The 18,276-nt window shown below is 47.2% G+C and overlaps 1 protein-coding gene across 5 annotated transcripts in view; it reads left to right on the plus strand.

Moving 5' to 3' along the window:
* The window catches only part of LOC119167231 (sperm-specific sodium:proton exchanger-like), a 305,567-nt gene that overhangs the window by 248,009 nt on the left and 39,282 nt on the right, over positions 1 to 18,276 (plus strand). For all 5 annotated transcript variants that reach the window (XM_075866889.1, XM_075866887.1, XM_075866890.1 and 2 more), the window contains 6 exons: positions 9,493 to 9,750; positions 10,876 to 11,136; positions 12,267 to 12,407; positions 14,490 to 14,606; positions 16,747 to 17,017; positions 17,622 to 17,765. In XM_075866889.1, coding sequence (XP_075723004.1) covers positions 9,561 to 9,750; positions 10,876 to 11,136; positions 12,267 to 12,407; positions 14,490 to 14,606; positions 16,747 to 17,017; positions 17,622 to 17,765 — 1,124 coding nt within the window. In that variant the 5' untranslated portion in view covers positions 9,493 to 9,560. The remainder of the gene's footprint in view (positions 1 to 9,492; positions 9,751 to 10,875; positions 11,137 to 12,266; positions 12,408 to 14,489; positions 14,607 to 16,746; positions 17,018 to 17,621; positions 17,766 to 18,276) is intronic.

The raw sequence follows: 18,276 nt of genomic DNA on the forward strand, positions 1-18,276 counted from the left end.
CGAACGTTTTATATAGCGGCGCGCGCGTGCACAGCCTCGAATCAGACCCCTGCCCTTGCAAATGAGATGCGGAAAGGCAAAAAAACGTAAGACGTATACGTACCTTGCCGTCAGCGTGCGCACGGTGGCTCGAACATAGTAGCGGGCCTGTAATCACACCGACAGCCGATGATGTCCTGCAGCCAGCCTCGCAGTTTCGTATTCCCTTTCCGGCCGAAACAGCCGCCGTATCCCGCGCCGCTGTGTCGCATCGAAGTGTAATGTCAAGAAATATGAAATTCGGGTGCCTCCCGAAAGCTATTTTGCACTGGCATAGCGAGAGGGATGGAGGCTCCGGTTGTAGGTTGGTTCCATCCACCTCCCCCCTCCTTTAATTTGTCAATTTTTCATGTATACACATGCATGCACGCACACATAAAGAAACGCACGCGCGAACATACATAAAAGGTCGTTGTACCCTCCCCCCACCCAGGAAACATTTCTGGCTTATCCCCTGACTACTCGGTTCATGTAAATGCATCTTTTTATAGAGCATAAAACATTTTATTAAGCACTTGCGTTACTTGTTTCTCCTTTCTGGATTAGTGCACAAATTTTAAGAACTCCAGTACGAAATTTCATGGTATTAACATTCGTTGTCCGCTGCAGTGGGTCAACGGTTGCGGTGTACTGCTCCTGACCCGAACGAAGGTCGCGGGTTCGATTCCCACCGCAGCAGTCGCATTTCGCTGGGTGCGAAATTGTGTGCAGTGGCCCATGTACTGTGTGACGCCAGTGCACATTAAAGAACGCCAGATGGTTTAAATTGCCGGAGCCCTCCACTATACTACGTCCTCCTTAATAATATCGCAGCGTGTTGGAACTAAGAACCCCAAGTATTAGTATTATTATTGTGCATCTATTTTCGCAAAAACGGTGAACCACATTTACATGCTGCTTGAACGAAGCCCCCTTTCCCCAAGAACGCTGTATGTCTATGAATCTAGGGTGTGTATTTTACGGTGTGTTGTATAGACATGGACCGTATATTTTGATCGTTATCATATACGCATTGACCGCAGATGATCATGGCAGAATCCACTTTTTCATGTTCTCGTGCTGGTTGATAGATTGATATGTGGGGCTTAACGTCCCAAAACCACCACACGACTATGAGAGACGCCGTAGTGGAGGGCTCCGGAAATTTCGACCATGCACCTGGCCAGGGTTCTTAACGTGCACTCAAATCACCGCACACGGGCCTACAACATTTCCGCTTCCATCGGAAATGCAGCCGCCGCAGCCGGGATTCCATCCCGCGACCTGCGGGTCAGCAGCCGAGTACCTTAGCCACTAGACCACCGCGGCGGGGCTGTTCTCGTGCTGCCCTCTGCTGTCATGGTAGGGTGAAAGAAGGCGGAACGGCTGGAGCGTTGTGGCATGATCATGGAAAACCGGGATAGCCAGAACAAAAGCCTCCGAGATCGAAAAGCTTGCAAGAGTCCAACTAAAGTGTTTTGCGACTTTACCGCTAGGGCAACGGTGCATACGCTGTGCCAACGTGAATAAAAAAACAAATTGTGATTAGAGTGAGCTGGCTTGCGCTACAGCAGACGTGGGTGCGCCGCTTATACTAAGTGAATTCAGCTTAAACGCAAAGCAAATGCGGTATTCGTACAGAGCGCCACGGGCCTTCTTCCATTGCGGAACCTGTCTCAACCTCAATAAGAGCCGGTTAATAAGCGAGATCCCCTTCCCATATGCTCATTGCATCTCGTCGCAGCTGTTATAGCACGCGCTTATCCCCACGTGCCACTGGGTATTTTGCATAACTCCGGCTTTCTTTATGTGTGTACACAGGAGCGCAAAGATTGATCACCATATCAGAGTGGCGCGAAAATGTCATTAAGCAATAAAGAACCCGGAAACGGTTTTCAAAGTCAAGCGATAGCTTTTAAAGCAATGAGATCAGGCTATTTGGCACCGATTCATAACTTTTGTAAGCGCAAAATACACGTACGTAAGACGTACTGTGTATACAGGACATGCGCTACTTTCAACTGGCAACATACCCCCGAAAGTTTGGTTCATTGGGCGCACGGTTCCAAAACGGAATTTTTCGTTTGTAATTCGGGAGTGTGGGAGGGGCAAAACACGACAAAAAGACATCAAAATGCCTTGAAGAGCGTCTTGTTAGGTGAAACATTTACTTGTACTATTTACATATTAGGATGGTTAGGACACACAAGAAAATAATATATAGAGCTTAATGAGTGGGAAACGACATTAAAAAATACTGAGTACTGTTCAGGACAGGAATCTCCATTCGCGGTATACATTAAGGCTGCTCCGCGTTCCCAAGGATGCTCTCAAGAAGCGCATAAAAAAAATTTAAAGAATCTCCAAGTCAAGCCGTTCAAAAACACGTCTTCGAATCGAACTTTAATGACACTTTTTATTGCGAAATTTAAAAAACGAGAAGTGATAGAAAATCTGAAATTCATCACCTCACAAACAAAGCCCGGCTGACAAAGTTGAAAGCCACAAAATGCCTGCGCAGTTCTGCATCAAAACGGCAAAAGGAGACGAATGAAATGCGTCAGAACATATTTAGCCTCCAATCATTGGATAATGTAATGAAGTGCAAGCGCTCAACAAAAGAGAACATTATCACAAAAAAAAAACAGGGGCGCTTGATCTGCTAGGAGTTTCGGAGCAACACAGGTCCGAGTTCTGTCTGCATTCATTGAGTGGAGTGCAAGGAGTGGGCTCATGAATTCTGCGTGGGGGCCCACGGAATGAATTACAGGTGCTTCTATTGCAAAATATGGAGGGACCAAATTTTTTAACATTATCTCGTTTTGTTCATTATCTCGTTTAACATTATCTCGTTTTTAACATTATCTCGTTCTCTTCGTCTCGGGTGCCAAGATTAACTAATCAGGCAATCATACCAATCCGTGACTATTAGCGAGTAACCTGTACCACCGTGAGTACGCAAGACGCATCCCATTTCTCTCGCTTCCTTCAGGCGTGACAGACATTACGGCGCAGGTCCCACACCACCGTGTCCGTAGTGTAGAAGGTATTACGATCCCTTCACCCAACGAAGAATCAAATTGCCGCGTATGCACGCTACTTCCGTCACCACCATTAGGCGCAATTCGGACCGCATTTCTTACCGGAAGACGACTCCGAGTCCAGCTAATGGGAAGCTGCGCTGATGCTCGCGCGTTCGCTGCACGCACGTGGTTACGAGAAAACGAGACGCGTTGTAATAGTAAATACACATCTTGTGTGTCGTTTGTCTTTTTTGTTTGTTCGTCAATGTGTTTAGAAGTAATCGATGCGGCCTTTCCCACGTGTATACAGCATTCAGCCGTGTTCTTGAACGGCGAAAAGGGGAATGGGGCGGTGAAGGCGCTCCTTACAGCCTTGAGAGGTAATTTGGTGCTTGTTATATATCCATGGGTCACCCCAAGCGCTATCACCATAAGTGCGCGGTGGCGACCTGAGCCTAGATTGAGGGGAGTATGAGGAAGAGCCCTCGATGGGGGTGGGGGGGGGGGAGCCTTTTCTGCTTCTTGCGATTTACGCTCAGCACGTGCATTCAGTTCTCGATTTGGTGTGTACCGTGAACTGTAATTTCTGCCCATATGTATACCACGTCTTCAAGTACTGTAGCATTGAACCGACTGGAGGCGAAGCCATGATTCCAAGACCATGGCCACGATCACGAGCATCAATGATTCAGAGAGCATCTACAACGCTGTCCGTGTACTTGGGCGCTTGGCGTACACCTTGAAGTGCGTGTGCCAATTGTCATCATCATCATCATCATCATCATCATCATCATCATCATCATCATCATCATCAGCCCGACTACGCCAACCGAAGTGCAAAGACATCTCCCGTGCTCACATAATCAGCCCGAGCCTGTGCTTTATGCTGGCGCATTACGCTCGCTAACTTGTTAATGTCGTCTATACACCCAAGTTTATGCCTCCCCCTCGAAGCGCTTTCCTACTCATCAAACCCAGTCTGCGACTCCTAACGACATGCGGTTGTCTTGCCTGCGTGTTGTCTTGCCCTGCCCACGTCCATTCCTTGTATCTCATTTCGTCTAAGGCGTTCTTAATACCACCTTGTTCTCTGACACACTCATCTTTGTTCCCTAAGGTTACGCCCTTTCTTTTTTTTATGGCTCGCTGCAATATAGACAAATGGGCAAGAGAAGTGGGTGCCACAAGGGCTATCGCTATTTTTCTCTCCCCCATTTTCTTTAAACCCTTTCATCTTTCTATCCCAACGCAGGATAGCGCACCGAAACCACGTCTAAGATCTGTGACTTTTGTTCTCCTTTATTCACTCCTTTATTTGTTTCCTTCGTCGACTTTGGTTCCTGGATCACTGTGATTTTTCTCCGATTCGTTGAATATCATTCATAATTTGGTGAAAAGTGAGTCAGCTTCTTGTTTCCGTGCAAGAGGCAGAGCGAAAGATGGACGCGTTACTTTCACTGTGAATATTTTGTGACCTGAACAAAGAAAGAAAAAAAGAACAAGCACGAAAAAGGCTGGATGTTTGTGCGCGAATAGAGACGGACGACCAAGAAGGTCGCGTCTCTTCCTGCTGTTACTCCTGCGACCGAGCGAATGCGTTAACGATTCCCATGCGCCGGAGACCCGTCTCACCTCCTTCAGCCTATAACGGCAACAACGGGTCATTGCCGACACAGAGCAAATTCCCCACCACGACGAAGCTGCGAAAATGGGCGCGTTCGGTCGGACGTGGAGGAGCAGTTTACGAGTAAAGAGAAATAGGAGGTAACTGGGCGGAACACGGCTGAAGGTTGACACGGTGTAGGGGTGGTGGGCCAGGTATAATGGGAGAAGAAATGCGTCGTCAGCGTACACTTTGTCAGAGCTTCCGACACCGTTTTAGAAGAGCCGCCGTCGAATTAACCGGCCCTAACGACGCGTGCCGCTTGCAACCGTCACTTTTCCATGCATTGCGTCAGTCATATTTAGCAGGGGCACTCGTTATTCATAGCGGCTAGCCCTCGGAGAACATCGAACAGGGCGGCGATATCAATGTACCAGGGAAGTCAAAAGGGCTGGACGAAATTGCTGCGAGAGGTTGCAGATGAGGCCGGGAGGGATAGGTGTAATTGTAATTTCGAAGTCACGAGGGCCGACCGCCATCGGCATTAGTCCAATTACGCCCTCTCCAAGTCGATCAGCGAGCGGGGAGACCCTCGACCGGCAGAAGGAATGTCGTTCCCAGGGGCAGTCGTGCGTCGGCAAGGCTGTCTGAGAACTGAAAGCTTGTTTCCTTGCTGACTAGCTTAATTGTTAGTTCAGGATCGTAAATTCATCCTCCTGCGTAATTCAGTCCTTCGACATTAACGTAGCTAGGCCACACACGATTCTACAGCTCGGTGTTGTACGTAAATGTCCGGGTACTATAGCGGTGTTACGGACCAGGTGCATACTTCATGACTTCGAAAATTGTCCTCCGACCATGTACTACTATGTGAGTGTTTGTGGGCGTGCGCATATATACATTTAAACTTCTTAAGTTCGAGTGCTGAGGGGGGGGGGAGTGATTTCTACCCCACCCTCTCGCTTCGCCTAGACTTGCTATGTATGGCTACTTCGGGAGGGTATGGCTCACAAAGAAACCGTATACTCCTTAACAAGGAGCCATGCAGTGTTACTCTAGCTTCGCCTGTGATGTGGCGCCATCACGGCCGCTGGGTACCATCACGGCTTCTGGCCGTGGTACCATGTTGTATATACGGTTTGTTGAAGTGGGGGCCCGCTTGGCATGTAGATGGTATCGACGAGCCTTTCCTAAGTCAGGACGCATCCACAAGAAGTGGCTCAGAGCCAGACGTAATAGTCTGCTTCCAGCAAAGGAGCAGGATATACTTAGTAGCGCGAAAGAACGTTCCACACGGGCGGCATAGGAGCAATACAGGACACAACGGAAATTTCGGGGATGCATGACGCATGTTACTACAACACGACGACGGTATTTTTGTTCCTGGAGCCACAGTTTCTGAGTTTCTGGCACGCTGTCGCATTACTAATATCTCATATCGGCTACGTTTGTGGTCGAATTAACGATGGTATTCGAATTATCCTCATTTTTCAGAACGCCGCGATTCCATAGAAACCTTAGCCCTCCTGCCCTCACTGATGTTTGGCCAGAGGGCTAATGTCGGATTGTCTTCCATTTACTCCGTTCGTACAGTGGCTGGTGCACAATTTTTATGCGTGACAGCACACGTAGCTAAGGCACACTTGCAGTACTTTGCTTGGAAGCAACATAGCAGAATTACTAAATTATTCTTCCATTGTTTTTTATTACGCTTAGAGCAGTATCAGTAGACTTGCGTAAAAATTACAATAATTTATTTCTTTATTCTTCTGTAAAATGCGCAAGAGTGACTCTCACTACATGCGAACTGCAGCGAAGCTCTTTGCGGGTGCACACTGCTCAAACTGCATCGCTCAGAGCATGCTCATATCTTTCGACGCATAAAACGTTCTCTTCCATCGACTGCTCGTATGCTCCAAACGTATTGTCACGTCACGTGATACAAATTTGGTATATGTGGAGCTAGCGAAACGACCTCCAGCGCATCACGAGCGTGGTATGTTGTCATGTTCTTGCATGACACGCATGTCATGATTATCATGTTTGCGCCAGTCGTGTGCCTTGTTCATCCGTTGACGTCACGTAACACCAAATTTGGTATATGTAAAGCTAGCGAAACAAGCGCAAGCGCTCAATGAGCGTGGCATGTAATCTTGTTTTACATGACACGCATGTCATGATTGTCATGTCTGGACGTATCATTTACCGTCGTCGTCCGTTCGCGTGACGTAATACCAAATTTGGTATATGTAAAGCCATCTGAACGACTGCAAGCGCACTATGAGCGTGGAGTGTAGTGTTGGCTTGCATTACATGCACGTCAGGATTTCCACGTTAGGATCTGTCACTTATGTTCGCCATGCATTCATGTGATACCGTACCAGTTTTCATGTTAACGGAGCCACCGCAAGAGTAGCAAGACCATGAAATGAAAATCATGACATACAAGTCATGATTTTCATGTTATTACTAGTCACTTATGCTCGCCATACAGTCATGTTACGCCATACAAATTATGTAGTGATACCATTACCAAAACAGCCAGGAGAGCTTAAAACCATAGGCGGCTAGATAGATAGATAGATAGATAGATAGATAGATAGATAGATAGATAGATAGATAGATAGATAGATAGATAGATAGATAGATAGATAGATAGATAGATAGATAGATAGATAGATAGATAGATAGATAGATAGATAGATAGATAGATAGATAGATAGATAGATAGATAGATAGATAGATAGATAGATAGATAGATAGATAGATAGATAGATAGATAGATAGATAGATAGATAGATAGATAGATAGATAGATAGATAGATAGATAGATAGATAGATAGATAGATAGATAGATAGATAGATAGATAGATAGATAGATAGATAGATAGATAGATAGATACGCTCAATGTCGCCAAAACTCGCTAAGAAATGCTTCGCATTTAAGAGGCAAGTGTTTGCAACGCTTTGCTAAGACGACACGGTGTTGGCACCTGCCTGTCGCTTTGCGTCCTACACCTTATCACCTCCGAGACAGGCGCGCACGCCTTCCTTCGTTTTCGAAGATAACTCTCAGATGACGCTCGTGTCGAACGGGCCTCGATGCGCTCGTTCACCTTAATAGGTGAACGGTAATAGGTAATAGGGAGGCATTCACTATGCATGTCATCCTTCTTCTTCTCCAGAGGTATTTTACGGACAATCAACGCGCCGACAATAAACGTGACATCGGCGAGCCTTTCATTGTTTCAGAGGACGCCAAAACAGATCTTCGTGTCGTCCGCTTACAATTCCTCAACGTCCTTTCGCTAAAACTCGTCCTTCCAGCATCACGAGGTTTTTCTGTTTTTTTTTTTTAGGGTGCGAAGTTCGCAGAATTACGCGTCATTGCGAAATATACATTGACAAGATATTTATTTGCTCTGTGGGCAGCGTGCATCGACCACCGTTATCGATAATCCTCTACCTTCCATCTTGTCCGTCAAAGTAAAGTTCATCTGTCGTCTGCTTCAACGTAAACACTATCTCCCTCTCACTAAATCTATCTCTCCATTTACGTACTCCCGCATCGTCTGCTTCAAGATGGTGTCAAACCATCTGGTATCCATCCATAATTCTTGCCTCCTTGATTGTGACTCGACTGAGCTGTGCAGAGGTTGCTGCATGTGTAATCCCAAGGTTAATTCTTCCTTACACAGCCTACTTCAATGCATGCATCTACACTTCAGGACATCTATAATACATCTATCCATTCCGGCATTGTCAGCTCCAAGACGGTGTCAGACGGCCTCACGTTCGCGATTCTCGCCCCGTTAATTATGACTCGACTCAGTAGTGCATGCATGCATGCGTAATCCTAAGGTTAATCCCTCCATCTCGGCGACGACGACATTACAAAAGATTACCCATGCATTTCGCGTGACCTGAAATGCGGTGTACAGACACTTGTGCTCACCCATGCATATCTACCTGGTTATGATTATCATATTTTGATATCTTTCATACGGAGTTTTTCCTACAATTCTGAGGAATAAATCCTTGAGTTATTCGGTAAAACGAGTGGCTTTTCGCCACCAAGTTTTTTTCTTTCTCTTTCTCTCTCTTTTTCTCTCCTGTCACCTGCTTTAGACGCCTTTCCGCCGCCAATGCTTCTTTTTTTCTTTTCATTACTTACTAAACTGGTATCCGCAGTCAGTGGATCTGCTTTGGAAAATGCTGCTAGCACGGCAGTGCCAATTTGAAGGACGCATACTGTACCACTGACGATCGTCAATAAGCACTGAATGGTGACCCGATTTAGTTCGATAGTGAATTCCCTAGTCATACGTTCGATATCAAGCGCAATGGACGACAATGGCAGAACGGTAACCCACAAAATATTCTTCGCAATACCGTGTCCGTCGTTGTTAATTCTTTAAAAACAGTACACAGATCTGGAAAGTCACTTCTCTCATATAGCAAGTGTAAATTCGTCCCACTCAAAGTACTGAATAGAATTTTTTTACGCTTTTTGCATACTGTTAACATCCGAACGCGGACGCTGCCGACTGCATTCGAAGCCACCCCGCGCATATTAGTGCAATCACATCGAATTATCACAACGCCCACCTTCATCACTGTGTACGCGTGTTACCAATGCATATTTTATCGATATCTCAACAAGTAACTCCAGTGTGCCCCGACGCGCTCATTGTCGACGACGACGTAATCAAAGGATGGAGTACGCCTGCATTTAACTATGTGGTTGATTGATTGGTTGGTTGGTCAATCGATTGATTGATTGATCTATTGATTGGGTGGTTGGGTGATTGTTGGTTGATTGATTGGTTGATTGGATTTTTCTTGCAGGCGGGTAGCAGGAGAAGCCTACTGGAGTGACAGAGGAGACCGCCAGGAGGCGGTAGTGGTCGTCCAAGATGGCGTCCACGGCGACGACCACAGAGGGCGGTGGCGGCCTGCTGGAGCACGTAGCTGAGAACATGGCCGAGTTCATACGCACGAACGAAACGGACGGCAGCAACGAGCCACTCATGGAGGGAGAGGAAGAGGAATACTTCCGGGCGGCAGCACCCATCCTATTCCTCTTTGTCAGCTTCATACTCGGAAGTAAGGCTTCCATCCTCTATCCGTTTCCGTGTATTGAAGGGAAAGGGTAAATAAACCATATTGTACGATACGGTCGCTACTGTGACATGCTTTAATGCCAGTAAAGAGATTAAGATTATCTGCAAATAATCGCCCGTTTCCAGATTACCGACGGGAAGCGAAAAGGTAAACGTATCATGCTTAATTAGTGGCGTCACCTTGTGTCGCTGAGATCAACTAGAATTTTTCTTTTTAGGCTCGGTTCCTTTTTGGACACAGCCAAATGAATCCAACAGACAATTAAGCTAAGAAAATCACACGCTAAATTAATGGTTACCTTGAACTGCAGTTGAGTAATTACGACGTCAATTCAATCGAATTGAAGCAGACGCAAAATAACCCTTTGCGCCTGTGAAATTGGAACGCACAGCGTTCGAATCACGCGCTTCAACTAGGCAATGATAGCATGGTGACCACTTGGTGACAATGACGACATGGTGACGTCACAAACTTCGACGAACTGTGAATTCACGATGGCGTCATGTGGTGCCGTCTTCGCGCAATGATGATTTTTTTTTGCATCATCAATATTGGAGCCGGCGATGGTCGATTTTCGCGTTTCGTGAGACATCTACAGTCGAATACAACTTAGAAGTCCGAAGAATAAATGTCCGGAAAGGCCACACCCAGACTACTAAAGCGGCGCAGGCGATCGCCTGCACTAAAGAAGAAATTTCAATCTCCCTCATGCTATCGCAAGTTCCCTCCGAAGGCGGACTCATCGGCAGTCCGGTTCGTGACGTCAGTCTGGAGTTCGCACCCATTGGTGCACGCTAATGTGCATCCGGCTGTGAGTAGTACATGCTCCGGCTCTTGAAATTTGTGTCTGACTATACATATTTAGCCTTAAAAATAATCAGGGAGGTTAATCGGGCCTCAGCTTGGTAGGCTGCACTACACTGCAGCACAACGTTGCTGGAGAAGGCGGAAGGGGCAGAACATGTAATCAAAGCTAAAATGGAGTCATTGTATGTACCCTTTGGGCGTATGCGAATACAAATCGTGTCCATAGGCGTGCCGTAACTCCGGCGTGCGGTCAAATCCGAAAGACATGACAACCATTTCATCGTTTTTCTCCTCACGCAGCGCTGGTGCGTTTCCTGTTGAAGCGTCTGAACATCCAGCTTCCGTACACGGTGGTGCTGTTCGTGTTCGGCGCCCTGATGGGTCTGGTGTCGCGCCAGTACGAGTCCCTGCAGATATACACCTACCTGGCGCGCATCGACCCCAAGCTGCTGCTGCACATGTTCCTGCCCATACTGATCTTCGAGTCGGCGTTCGCCATGGACGCGCACACCTTCATGCGATGCTTCACGCAGTGCATACTCATGGCCGTGCCCGGACTGCGTGAGTTAACTAACCACCACGCTAACCTCTACAAGAATCAATCGATCAATCAATACACGTACCCCACCGCCGCTTTGTGATCAGCGTTCGAAAAACAGCACAACAGCAGGCAATGGACGCGGAATGAGCAAAGAAAACGAGCACTGCTTAAAAGCATCCTGCCTTGTCTACTGTAGCACACCGCACACCACCACGTAGTATTACCAATTCGCCTAGTCCCACACATTAATTGATTAATTGATTGATTGATTGATTGACTGAGTGATTGATTGATTGATCGAGTGAGTGAGTGAGTGAGTGAGTGAGTGAGTGAGTGAGTGAGTGAGTGGAGTCACCGACTGGATTTATTGATTGATTGGTCGACTTCTATTTTAACACTGAAGCTGGCTTTCGGGTCCAGGAAGCATCGCAGAACGTAGATTTTAAAGGGATCTACTCACAGAAAGTGGGTAAAACACACCATAAGACATGTGCGCCATTTCCTCCCCCGATTCGCACTACTCACTACTTCCACAACTCGCCACTACGCCCACTACTGCCCCCACTACTCCTCCCTCTTCATTCAGTTACTTCTTTAACCCACTTAATTCTCAATTCATTCAATCCCAGTACACACCGCCAATTTCGCTGTTTCATCAGTGTCCGCCAAGCAAAGCTGGCCTAACGTTTCTGCACAAGATTTTCAAACAACGAGTTCACCCATAAGTCTAGGCCAGTTCGGCTTCAACTGAATGATTTTATATGAAGGATGAAAGACAACGACCGCAAAAAGCAAAGTTTGAGAAGAAACGACGTGTCGCCGAAAAACCACAAAGATTATGAACAATTCTGACGTACTGAAGCCGAAACATAATCTGTCTGTTTGTTTGCTTGTTTGTTTCTTTGTTCGAATTGCAAACTCTAGTCTTCATTGTACGCATCCTCTGTTGTTTACCGCGATCATTTCAGTCCTGGCGAGGTTTCGCCAAATCAGACATTTCATTTCACACAATTTTTTTTACAAAGAAAATTCGAACAAGCAAGAGAATACTGGAAATGTAACATGCGATCTACTATCGAATCAACATCGGCTCATCAATATTTGGTCTGCCTCGATATTCTGGCACTGAGTAACAACCAATGACCCACAGTGATCTGCGCCGGACTGACGGCCTTCCTGTCGGTGAACCTGTTCGTGAGCTACGAGTGGGGATGGCACAGCGCCTTCCTCTTCGGCTCCATTCTCAGCGCCACCGACCCCGTGGCAGTGGTGGCTCTACTCAGGGACGTCGGTGAGTCGATATCCCTTCTATCTGCCTCTTGCTATCGATATACGCCATATCGTCGATAAACGCCAATCTATCCTGGACACAGCCACACGCGTCCTGCGAATCGAAGGAAATCGTGCTTCCAAGAAGCGAAAGTTGGACGAGGTGAAATTCTTTTTTTTTTCAGGGCACAGTAAGAAGGCGACACCAGTACAAACGACGCGACGAGCGCTGACCTTTTTTATTGATTCTGAACATTATGTATGAATATGTGCACCTGTCTTCCTGATGTTCACATTCCTTTTCTCTCCGGTGGACGATAGAAACACACACGTATCACGATTAAATTTTACATGCGAAATTGTCACTTGTACCATCTCTATTTGCATCATTATCTTTTCCCAACTCCATTACAAAATAAAAGGACGGCGAAGTTGGCTTCTCCTCACAAAGCCTCATACTGCGGGTGCGCCTGTTTTGACGAGCAAGTTTTAAACTGGGCAAGGGCCCCGTTAGCAAAGCAACGGGCTTGCTTTGCTCACAGGTAGATCGGAAGACCTGTCGGCGCACTGACGTGATGTCTGGGCGTTCGGAATGCGAACGGTGAAAGTGTGCATCCGCGTGTGTGATTGAAAAGCACGTACAAAGCTTCGTGGCAGTGTCCCCATTTTCACTCTCAAAAGGGGCCCACAAACACTTTCTTGAGTAACCATGAAATTCATTCACTGGAAAAAGCGTATCACCTCACAAATCTAACGCCACGAAAATTTTAATGATCCGTCTAGTACGAGTGGGGTTACAAAAATTCGTCACACGCTGCAATGACATTCTCTCTTCTCTCGTCCCGACGAAAGCGCTGGAAGATGAACAGGGAGGGATGGGAGGGGCAAACAAAAAAATTTCATGCGCCTCGTGACCTTGAGCATTTTTTCCCTTCAAATACGCGGCTTTTTCAGTGAGATCACGCGCGCACGCGTGGACAAGTGACGGCCTCTCGCGGCGACCTCTGTAACAACCGAGCGCGCCATGTTCAAATCAGCCAATGGCTGATAGATGGGCTTACTGGGCTTATTTTCCGTGATTTGTCGAAAGAATAGAAAGCTATTTTTAGCTGACTTTGATAATTTATTGTGAATTCCAGGCCGCATGCTGTGCTATAATATTTATCTCGCGTGTTGTCGGGAGCCTCTACTACCGGTCGGCAGCGTTTTCTTACCACGCTCAAAAAGTGTTGCAGGGCTTCTTTGAGTACGCTTCGCCGCAAAACATTAGGTATGTCTCATAACCTGAAACATCCCTAAAATCACGTATCTTACTTCAAACGCGGGTAACTTACGCATATACTTAAGACGGTATAAAGCTGTACCTCTGTTCCTGTATAACCACCTAAAACGCAGTCGTCGAAGCGGGCTTTTCCACAGGGACAGTTTTTCTAAGGAGAAGCCGACTTCCCGCATATCTTGTGGTGTTTTTTTTTTGTATTTTAGGTTAAATTGTAACCACGCAATAAATCCGACCATCACAACTCAGGTCTAGCACTTTTTTTCGTGTACATGCACACGGACACACTAAACGCCGTGGGCAGTTTTATGAGTCACAAACATCCAATAAACATAATCGTTACATAACCACTGGCAATGTTCATCGCTTGGCTGTATAGTTGCTTCATTGGCAACCATTTGTTCAGTGTATTGCATTAGCCATAATGGCAGTGCACCGTTCGTTCATGCTACCAGTTGTAGCAACATCTACGCCTCCATTGCAACGCAGCAAGCTGGCTCACACCAATTTCTTTATTATTATTATTATTATTATTATTATTATTACAGTGCCTGCGATGCATCTATCAGTGCATAATTGTGGTGGCACGTGGGAAATTGCACCGTAGCGTTCAACGCTTACACTACCCAAAAGACCCCAGTTACACTCCAGGACAGCTTACGAAACACGTGTTTGCATTTTCACATTTCTCTTTCTCTCTTTTTTATTTGTTTTAATCTCAGTTCGCGGTGAATTGTCGGGATTATCATAGGTGTGAACGTGCCACAACGAGCGTTGTGCATACATACCTTGCCACAACTTCCAACGCGCGTTTCGTTGCCGCAGGCACGTCAAAGATCCTGACCACGATAATCGACGGCGAAGCTCTGCTCAACGACGGATCGGCCATCGTCATCTACGAGGTGCTCATTGAGCTCGCCGTGCCCGGAAGAAGCATGACAGGTAGGCCGCTTCCTGCATTTGACAGATGAGGCTTATTTGTGTTTCTACTACTTAAGACGAGTCTTCCCATGGAATACAATGGAGATGAAAGATTATCCTTCACTGCGAGGACAGAGCTGGCAATTTCTCCACAACATTTATGATTATGTTTAGATGCGGGACCATGAGCGTCGTGGCTAGGTTGGAGCCCGATATCCAGGAATATCGAATTCTTTCCTAAGCTTGATCATAATTAATAATTGATGGCAGTACACGAACCAAAGCACCAGTATAATAGGAACGTCTCTACAAACGCAAGTGACGAAAAAGAGTTCGCAACGCACAGGATCACCTCCCATCAGCCGTCACGGACGTCATGAAGCCTACACGCAAATATATTTATGTGCGTATGTACAAAGGCAGGGTGACCACGACATCAGCGCTTTGGAAAACTAGCACAGTGAATGCAAGACAAAGAGTGGTGTCCACTGAAGAATCTCAGACAGAACCCCACCATGTTGTTGTCCGTTGTCATACGAGGTCACCACTAGATATGTACTGAACGGAGAGAACGTCGCTGTTGTAACAGCGGCTTGCCTGCGTTAAGTAACATCTGCGAATGCTAAGCTAATTTTAGCCAGTAGCCCACACTAGCCATCATCATTCTTTCCTTACCCGACGCTCCAGCCAGTGCTAACTACAGTTGGGTATAACATTAAGGAGAAGCAGCATTTCTACCTCATAATGAATGCACACAGACCTAGGCTGGCGCACGAGGAGTGCAGGGGGGAGGCAGCAACCCCTCTAGCTACCTAACCCCCAAACCCCTCCTAGCCACCTTAACTTAGGATGGGGCGCTGTGCAGAGCCTTCGCCCCTCCCACACGATGGGCAACCCTGCATACGACTGTACACACAGCTGTGCACCAATGAGCACGCGCTCTAGAATGACGTCATAAGTCAGACTGTCGGTGAACCAGACGTTGATGAGTATCGCCAAACATCTACATGAGCGAGACTGTTTCTTTAGCCGCAGAAGTGATCGGCTGTGCAGCTGATCACTTAGACTTAAATCCGGGCAGGGCCTCTCCGGACTTGGGTTGCATACGGCTGTAGCACTGGTAGAGTACAGGTAAGTGCGGTAGGACAGCATGCCACCATTCGGTGCCACTAGCGCAAATACAAAGGTGAAGAATGTACGTTGATTGATTTGATTGATTTGTGGGGTTTAACGTTCCAAAACCAGCATATGATTATGAGAGACGCCGCAGTGGAGGGCTCCGGAAATTTCGACCACCTGGGGTTCTTTAACGTGCACCCAAATCTGAGCACACGGGCCTACAACATTTCCGCCTCCATCAGAAATGCAGCCGCCGCAGCCGGGAATCGAACCCGCGACCTGCGGGTCAGCAGCCGAGTACCTTAGCCACTAGACCACCGCGGCGGGGCGAAGAATGTACGTTAAAAGGACGCTAAAGGGAAACAGTGAATCGATTCAGATGAGGTACTTTGAGAACTATAATGCCATCAAGTTTTCGCCATCTTAGGTTAATCAATAGAGCAGGAAATTGAGATAGAAGTTTCGTGATTAAATTTCGCACTGATACGGCGGCGGGTGACGCGAGAGATTTAAAAGTAAGGTAGAGAAAGAATACAACGACCCTGTTGTAGCACGAGGCCATACCGATTTCCCAGAAAGAAAAGGCTCCTAGTCTCCTGAAAATTCATCCTGGTCCGTGCTTCGAATCCGGGACCAACGCCTTTCCAGGGCGGTCGCTCTGCCAATTCAGCGACTAAGATGCTTTTCAAAGATTTTAAAGTAGTATTCGTGTTTTGACGACGACGTCTTGAGTCTGCCCCTCTCAGATGACAATGCACTTTTTTTAGCGATCGGGAACTACGTGAGGCCTTTTGGGCGCCTTTAAAATTTATGACATCACGGCAGATAATTCAAGGTGGCGGCGCCACCCACATTTTTCTGTTTTTGTGCGTTTACTCGCCTGCTACGCGTCTTTTCGCGGCAGGCGTGATGACTTTGAAATTTTTGAAAGGTAATTTTACTTATATGAGGAAGCCATTTTCCTCTTAAATGTGCCATCACTGCATGCTCTCACATATAATAAACATTCCGGCTGTCTCGTGACACGCACTTTACGCAACAGCGGCCGACATCGCGTGGATGTTCTGCCGCATCTCGTTCGGCGGTCCCCTGCTGGGTCTGGTGGTGGGCAAGCTGTCCGTGTGGTACCTGTCCAAGGTGTTCAACGACTCGGTCATCGAGATCACCATCACGCTCAGCTCGGCCTACATCACCTACTACCTGGCCGAGACCGTCCTCCAGGTGTCGGGGGTGCTGGCCGTCGTCGCACTGGGTGTCGTCATCAGCGCCAACAAGGTCAGCATCAGCCCCGAGGTCGAGGAGTTCGTTCACAGGTGAGTGGCGTGCCCTTCTGTCGTTTCCGTTGGGAGTAGCTTATATACTGACGTCATCGTACTCAGCTGTCATCTTAAGATGCTGTAGGGCGTCAGTATGTGAGCGCAATTTTCTGTCTTCCATTGTGATATAGCTTGAAATAACGTCATCACTCTTAGCTGCCATGTTAGAGTACTCGTAGAATATACATAGCTGAGTGTCCTTGTGTCAGCCATCGGAATACCTTGAGGTGACGTCATTGTAGTTTCGTTATCTATAGTAATTCATCTCTATACAATCTTTATGGTAACCCATCTTACGTTACTATGGAGCGCCCAAAGATGAGTGCACTCTTAGGTCATCTATGGTAACAGCTTGCAATGGCGTCACCGTGGTTAACCACCATCCTTGGGTACTGCAGAGCCCCGTGGGTGACTGCCCCCCTGGGACAGCTCGAAATCTTAAAGAGTTCTATAGCAAGCCTAGAAGATATTCGCTGCTGGACGAACATCTTCGCCAGCTTCCAAACGAGCCACGTACACTACGAGTGCTATAGAAGTTTGGTTATTGCCTATTGGAAATGATTTACTTCATCGCGACGCGTATCGTTCTGGTCCCCTGCAGCTTCTGGGAGATGCTGTCGTACCTGGCGAACACGCTCATCTTCATCATCGTAGGTATCGTGATCACGGAGCGGTCGGTGTCCTACATCGAGAAGAACGACCTCTTCCTCATTCTGATCACCTACATCGCCATCACCGTGTTCAGGTGAGCATTCACGCATATTTTATTGCTTATTCATCGAAACATGACCCATACGAATAGGAGAGAGAAAGTCATGATAGTACACCTTGCCTTGCTGCTCTTGCCACCCTTAAGCGTTCTCCTAATACGATAGGCGTCGGCAGGTGGTGCAAAAGGGGCACTTCCCCCACTTTCAAACTGCACTAGCACACTCCCTCACCCAAGATACGCTAGTTGCCCCCTCCCCCAGTCACAATGCAACTAGGTTTGCACCCTCCCCCCAGTTACAGTCCCGCCGACAATCGTACCTAATAGGACTCGTAGGAATAAGCCATCTTCTTTTTCTTAGTCGATGCACTGAACCCCAAAGTTTAACTTTCGGAAAAAAACAGATATAAGGCGAAGGAGGGAAAATCAACCGCACAAGCGGTTGATTTTACCTCCTTTGACTTGTGTATCCGCACAAGCGGTTGAGCACAAGCTGTAACCTCACAAGTGGTTGAGCTGCACAGAGGGGACGCCGAGGGTTGGAAGG

Source organism: Rhipicephalus microplus, chromosome 6, assembly GCF_043290135.1.
Source record: "Rhipicephalus microplus isolate Deutch F79 chromosome 6, USDA_Rmic, whole genome shotgun sequence".
Taxonomy (NCBI): domain Eukaryota; kingdom Metazoa; phylum Arthropoda; class Arachnida; order Ixodida; family Ixodidae; genus Rhipicephalus; species Rhipicephalus microplus.